The 7,368-nt window shown below is 45.1% G+C and overlaps 2 protein-coding genes across 2 annotated transcripts in view; one reads left to right on the top strand and one right to left on the bottom strand.

Annotated features, from left to right (window-relative positions):
- The window catches only part of T265_11940 (hypothetical protein), a gene marked incomplete at both ends in the record, with an annotated part of 25,111 nt that extends 20,349 nt beyond the window's left edge, over nucleotides 1–4,762 (top strand). The window contains 2 exons of the mRNA XM_009178780.1: nucleotides 798–1,207; nucleotides 3,208–4,762. Of these exons, the coding sequence (XP_009177044.1) occupies nucleotides 798–1,207; nucleotides 3,208–4,500 (1,703 nt within the window). The remainder of the gene's footprint in view (nucleotides 1–797; nucleotides 1,208–3,207) is intronic.
- A 1,722-nt stretch (nucleotides 4,763–6,484) lies between these two features.
- Nucleotides 6,485–7,368, bottom strand: part of T265_11937 (hypothetical protein) — a gene marked incomplete at both ends in the record, with an annotated part of 7,429 nt that continues 6,545 nt past the window's right edge. Inside the window, one exon of the mRNA XM_009178779.1 lies at nucleotides 6,485–6,889. Within this exon, the coding sequence (XP_009177043.1) occupies nucleotides 6,485–6,889 (405 nt within the window). The remainder of the gene's footprint in view (nucleotides 6,890–7,368) is intronic.

Genomic DNA, 7,368 nt, shown 5'->3' with positions numbered 1-7,368 from the left:
GTTTCTGATCCATATAGTAATATGGAGCGCACCGCAGCATTGTAAACTCGACCCTTGACAGGGAAGTTGATGTCACGCCTACGCCACAGGTGACGTAGGTTCGCAAAAGCTGCTCTGGCCTTTCCAATCCGGATGGAAATTTCCTCTTTCGTGAGACCACCGGGACTGATACAGCTGCCCAGGTAAACAAATTTGTCTACTACCTCAATCGGTTCATCCGCAAGCGTGAGGCTAGGGTGCGAGCCCACCAAGTCTTTCAGTAACACTTTACACTTTGCAGGTGTGAAGCGCATGCCGAACCGGGAGGCAGAATTATTTAGATTAGTTAATATTGTTTGCATTTGTGTGCATCCCCGACCCGTTTGATCATTTGAGTGCAATTATTGATTCGGCAGACAATATATTTTCCTGACCGTGTATCTCTACGGTTCCACACTTTTCAAACCAGGTACGTCTACGTAGCTGAAATATTTAGGTTTCTATTTTTCCACGATTATTCTACACTGCTCATCACTGCTGGCTTTGGCATGGGTATACGTGAATACTTACTATAGGCTAACGTCTGTACTTTGCTAACGTGAGTAATATTTACACAAATAACTGCTTACTTGTTTGGGTATACCCATTAGAGAAGCACTTACCAGTGAAACCTCTTTAATTAATTAGTTTTACTTTTTCCTTTACTCTGTTCCAATCTTAGGGAGTAACCCTTAACTGATTCACGTCGTCTTGTGTTGCAATCCTTTGTGAATCTTGCTTCTTTTCGCTGAATTAATGGCATATTTCATCGGTTACAGACTATGTGCTCGCATCCGTGCTTGATGTACCCAAACCGATGCAGGTGGACGATCTTGGTTCTCTGGTTGAGCTCACACAATTGTTCTCTCAGCGCACACCTTACTCTTTCCGTAGTCGCTATCTTCCACTGCTGTTTAGCAATACACCAGCGGACGTCGAATCGAAGGATGAATTAGTGCAAGGTGCTTTATGCATGCCCGTATCTGCGCAAGAAGTACTGGAGGCACAGGCTGCCTTGAAGAACCCTTTCATGGCGTGTGAGAGCAACCAGCTTCAGCCTGCCATTCGTTATCTGTTGGTCGACTGTCGTCCGGCTGACCAATATAATGCAGGACATTTGAACACAGCCTTTTTCTTGGACTCGGAGCTAATGCTTTCCGAGCCTTCTCAGTTTGCATCTACTGTTCATGTAAGTCTTACTAAGTTGAGTAGACATGGGTACCTTTAATACTCTGCTGCTGTTTTCATGTTGTTATGTCGGCCTGCTGGTCACTGGTCCGTTAACCTATCCTTTACGGGGAACCCCACCCGAAAAGCACCTCATAGCAGAGGAGGATTCTGGCGGTTCACACTGCTGCGTTACTTGGTAAGTTATTCAGGCAATCACAACCAGATTTACTTGTTTTGCTAGCTGCTTCGCGTTGGATGAAAGTATTTATTATGAGTTGAATGCTGTGCAGTGCAATGTATCTAGTGTAGATTTTACGTTTGTCAACCCTGGCCAATTCCCGACTGAAAGAACGTGCCAGGCGAGTAACGTGTGACCTGGTGGCGAAACGCGAGAAACCTAAGTGTTCCATGCCAAATAGTGTTTGTCATCTACGGTGCTTAGTTGCCATAAACCACATCAAACGGGTAGGGGTACTCACCGATTCGGCGGTATCACGCAGTTAGTTGTGCCGTTCGATCCGTGCTTTTATTGTTGTAACTTGTTGGACAGCCGTGCAATTCTGTATCGGTCCCTTGGCTTCCTGCTCCGCTCACTATGATATATCAAAGAGCATGGTACCTTCAGACAGCCCTTTATGGAGACACGGAAAGATGATTACAACCGCATTTATGGGGTTATCACAGAATGTTCCACAAGGTCGTGCTGAAATCCCCGTAGGGGGGCGATAGCGTCGAGCTAAAGATGTTCGATCCGGATTGGCTGGCATGCTGACCAGTCAGGGCATGCCTTCGTTTGGTCCGTAGCCTGCACGTGACACATTCATCCGATTAACGTGCTGTTCGGTTATTAGGGTGGCTGGCCTTCGAATATTTTCCTACCATCATCTCACTTTTCCCTTGTTTCGACTTATTTTCTGAGCCCGCCGTTTTGCTCCATTCTACACCATCCTCCGACATGGCTTACAGTGATTCGAAGCACCTTGCGATTGTCTCAGTGAACCGCATCACAGTCATGCCCATCTAAATGCACTGTGACTGTTCACACAGGCGGAATAGTCACCCCAAAGTTGTCTGACTTATTACCGCGCCCCGATTATCGTCAATGATTGTTCACTAACTCAAGTTGATTGCATAAAATATCTTGATAGCATCGTCTCCCTCGGCTTGACACGGTTTGAACAGTTGGACAGATTTTTTTATACAGTTATACGACGACTTTCCTCCTAAAAAAGCTGCTAACTAGTATATAAGAGTGTTCCCACTTCTCGGAGGTTTGAGATTTACATTTTATTGTTCACCTGCCGTTTTATGGATGCGTGCTGTATCATCATGAAACGCCTCATTCTCCTTGCGCCGGATCCCACTGTAATTCAGTTCACTTTTCTGGTAGGTACGTTGATTGGAAATCCGGTAGATACTTGTACGGGCCTCAAGCAATCCTTTATGACTTTCCCACCTCCACATTCAGATATGTTCCAATGCCTCTCGAAACTTCCCTTGTATAGCACCGGTATGCAGTTACACGCATGAACATCTGTACATACAAACTGTTTCTCATCTCGTTGGCTTACTAGCTCCGGGCATCCCAATGAATGAACCTATAGGAGTGATGTCCGTCCTTGATCACAAGCGTTTTCACTAAGTCCTTACCGTTTTCCCCCAGTTTTTCCTATGCAAAGTTTCGTAAACATACATGTCCCTGTACTCTGGGTAAAACACTGATATCCGAAAATTCGCCAGCCATGACAAAGAGAATTTCTTAACTTGTCCTGAAAGAACAGTAGCCTGTTATCCACCTGCGCGACCTACACTTTTTGGTTGTGTAGATTTACGTGGGGCTCACTGCTAGTTTTGCGGAATTCACACTCCGAGTAACTCCAGTTGTTTTATTGCTCACCTGTGGTATACCACCATGTACTGCGCTACCTCAAGCACTTCGTAAATCTCAAAATCCCAGACCTACTTCACGGTTTGAATTTCGTACTGCTTTTTTATGCCTGATTTGTTCTTTTCTTTCAGGCCTTGCTCCAATCGCAGAAACGCGCTCTGGATGCTGGATCTCATGCTGCTGGGGAACACATAACATTTTTGAGTAGTGGTCGTGAAGCTGAGGATAATGTCACCAATGTTGTTGTAGCAGCATTCTTGCGAATGAATACCCCATACGTTAGTCTCATTGAGGGGGGATATTCTGCAGTGCATGAATCCTTAGGGCCGAACGACTTGTTACGTAACCTTGTTAATCATGATCCACAGCAATGTCTATGTTGCAAGACTCAACAGCCCACAAAAAAGGATAATGGGTTGATGGATCGGATTGTATCCAATGCGAGGCTTGTTGCCGGTCAGAATGTGATTCCCACTGTGGACAAAGCTGGCAAATCCGTTGAAGGGCTACTTTCTAAACTCTCAATTTTCAAAGGCAGTCAGCCTTCTATAAAAGATACAAATCAATCAGCAAAGAAACCCGACAAAATGATCCAGAGGTTTGAAGTTCCATCCGCTGATCTGAATATACCTCCAAACAGTGGACGAAAAAACTCGTGTCATAAAGTGGATATTGGGTCAAATCCTCTGCGCTCCCTCTCATATAGGAACACGTCATCCGTCTTCAGTATTGATGAGGAGGCTGATGAAGGAGAGATTAGTAAAGAACATCCGCCTGAATCGTTGGATACTATTCCCGTCAACGAAAAACACACTACCCGCAAAAGCTCGTTTTGGTCTAAAAACTGGTCTGTGCGATCGACTAACACACTGTTACAAGGCGATAGTCCTTTACGTCCTGGTGGTCTGGATAGCAGTGAACCAGGTGATTTAATTGATATAACACAATGGTCTTCTCGCCCTGAGGTGCGCGGGGTCTTCGAATGTCAGTTAATCGACAGTTCCGGTCGTCTTTCAAGTGAAGGCTGTCTAGTGTTAGCTGAACGACACCTGTTGGTCCTTCGTAACCAGACGACTCGCTCTACTGCTCAGTTGGTCAGTTCTATCGGGTCGGCGATCCAGTCGGTTCTCACGAGGTCTACCGAGTCACCGCCGTTCCAGTCTACAAAACGACCGCGACATGCGGTTGTCTTGCGTTCGGTTCCATTGGGTTTGATTACGCGCATTACGGCTAACAAACGCTTACCGGAGTGTATCACATTCCACTATTCTGGCATAGATTCAGCTGATCTTTTGCGACTGAATGAGCAAACTTTAGGGTTACGAGACCGCTTGTTCATCCCAAAGGCTGGTGAAGCTGTGCGTATGATCAAACTTGCAATAGTGAACGTGGCCATGTCATCGTCTGCAACAGATGAAGCTTGATTCACAGTGGAATAACATGAAACTTTTATCATATCACAAATCAAGCACATTGTGTTACTCTTACGCTGCACCCACTGGTTGTTTCTTTTTGTGTGTATATTCTTTTTCATTACGCAAAATCTGTCTACTGCGTAGCTAGCAGGACTTACTCGATTTTCACTCTTCGCCGTCTTACCATTGTTTTCTCTTTTTCCTACTCCTGTCTTTCAGCTTATTTATACTTGAATCACAAAAAATACTCAGAATGATTAAAAGTATTGTCCTTTCCAGATTGATTGTCTCTTCCCGACTGTTGTAAATGTTCGATTTAGACACCTCAAGACTCCCGTATAAAAGGTCAGACAGATTTCTGGCGTAGTTACAGAACTGTGTCCCAGCCATCGTGCTAGCATAGGTACAGGATAAAATACGTCCGTTCATGTCTTGCAGTTCTGATAGGATGTACAAGTTTTTCCACAAGGCGGAACTCGTGCCGAAAAAAACACTGAACAGATTGTGAAAACTAGAATTTCCTGTTATTTGGCACATGAAGGTAGTCAAATTTAGAAACTGGGTGGAATCAGTAAGCTCCTGGAATAACTCAGATCCGCACCTACATCTCACAAATGTCTGTCCCTGCGTTTGGTGAGGGGCGTAAAAAGCCTTGAATTTTGACAACTTAGAAAGCATGAAGTTAAAACCCAGGCTCTTTCTTTTATGCTCATTTTCACGGTTTTATTTACATAGCCTATCTAGACTCGACCAAAATGACTCCGCCAGCTTCGGTACAACTACGTATGTATGGTGAAAATGCGCCTTACTGACATCATTGGCTAGGTGGTAATTTCAACCTGTCTCTCACAGGGGTGTCAGCAGCTAGAAGAGTTGGTGGCTGCGTACAACTGTTGCTATCAATGATAATGTGATACAATTTTGAAACCCGAAGATATTTCGGTAATACCTGTCGCCCGTATATAACTACACAAGTTACAAGTCAAACCTAAATGTGCTCATTTATGGTTTACCGTTGAGAAATACACACAGTAAAAACGACGTAATAGTCAACCAATGGTTATGTCGGGGTTAATGGATCTCTCAGTCTCAGTCAGTTTTCATTCGTCGATTAGTAGGCTAATTGAATTAATATCATGTGCCAGTGCTATGTGATACTCTGCTCGGCCGGCGTGTTGCCGAAGTGTTTGTATCCTGCAACATGTAGTGTGCAAAACACCATTGAGACCATTTCAATTTAGGACGTAATTTTTAAGCACGCGTCCACGAGGTGTGTTCAATTCCTATCTCGTACAAAAGTATCTCAAACGTCACCTGGACTAGGTACAGCAATGATCACACGCCATAAGGAAATCTGCCGTTTTATCCCAGTTTAAGGTAAGTTCTGCAATAGTTCGGTTACACCATGCATCTTCATACGCCTTTAGTTTACCAACAGAATTCTCACACAAACACCTTGAGATTATGTGTTCGGGGGCCAGCCGTCCCTAATAACCGAACATCACATCATTTGGACGCATGTCACGTGCAGGACACGGGCCAGACGTGGGCATGCCCTGATTGGTCAGAATGCCAGCCAATCCGAGCCAAGCACCTTGACTCGACGGTTCTCGCCCCCTCACGGACATTCTGGCACGACCTTGTGGAACACTCCGTGATTACCCTATATATATACAGTTGTGATGATTTTCCTTTGTCTCCATAAAGGGCTGTGTAGAGCTACCGTGCCTTTTGCTATACCATAGTGGGTGGAGCAGGAAGCCAAGGGACCGACACAGAGTTGCACTACCGTCCAGCAAGTTATAACAACTGGCGACAACCCGAACCCACGATGTCAATTTCGGCAGAGCAACTCCAATTAATTTTACAGCAACAACAGAAGCAGTTCGAAGAAGCACAACTGAGGCTTGTTGAATCTCTGATGCGCAGTATGTCGGTGAATGCGATAAAAAAGGGTGAGCCTCCGTCTTCTTCCGCAGATGCTGCTGCCAGCTCAATTACCGAATTCAATTTTGATGCTGAATCTGGACGAACTTTCGAAAGTTGGTTCAAGAAATATGAAGACATGTTTCAAACCGACTTTGCTCAGTTTGATGATGCGTGGAAAGTTCGTCTGTTGCTGCGGAAACTGGGGACAGCTGAACACGATCGGTTCACAAATTTCATTCTCCCCAAACTCCCTCGTGACCTTGGTTTCGCAGATGCTGTCAAAATTCTGGCCCAAATATTCGGTGAACAAAGTTCCTTGTTCGATATTCGTTATCAGTGTCTCAAGATTATCAAAAGGGATACTGAGGATTTCATCACATATGCCGGTGTGGTCAACAGAGAATGCGAGCGCTTTCAGCTCAGCTCCATGACCGAGGATCAATTCAAGTGTCTCATCTTTGTGGCTGGTCTTCAATCACCACACGATGCAGATATTCGGACCCGGCTACTGAATCGAATTGAACAGGATCCAGAGTTGACGCTTCAGAAACTTACCACCGAATGCCAGCATCTTATCAATCTCAAGGCTGATGCTGCCATGATTGGACATTCCAAATTATCTCAGCCGGATATGGTATGCAAAGTAACTTCCAAAAGGAAGTCAAGTTCAAAACGAACTCCAAGAAAACCGCCCACACCCTGTTGGTTTTGTGAAGAATGGCACTATTCACGCCACTGTCCCTACCGGAACCACAGGTGCAGTAAGTGCAGTCGAAAGGGTCACAAAGAAGAATGCTGCAGAGACAACTTCAGGATCTCGCGCAAACACCGACCCGACAGAAGGACGCAGGCAGAGGCTATGACCGCAACATTCAGGATGAAATCACCTGGTCGTCGTAAATTCGTCACACTATGTATCAATGGCACACCAGTTACCCTCCAACTGGA

The sequence above is a fragment of the Opisthorchis viverrini genome (genome assembly GCF_000715545.1).
Source record: "Opisthorchis viverrini unplaced genomic scaffold opera_v5_674, whole genome shotgun sequence".
Classification (NCBI taxonomy): Eukaryota; Metazoa; Platyhelminthes; class Trematoda; order Opisthorchiida; family Opisthorchiidae; genus Opisthorchis; species Opisthorchis viverrini.
The sequence above is the reverse complement of the archived record's forward strand: the minus strand, read 5'-3'. Positions and strand labels throughout refer to the sequence as shown.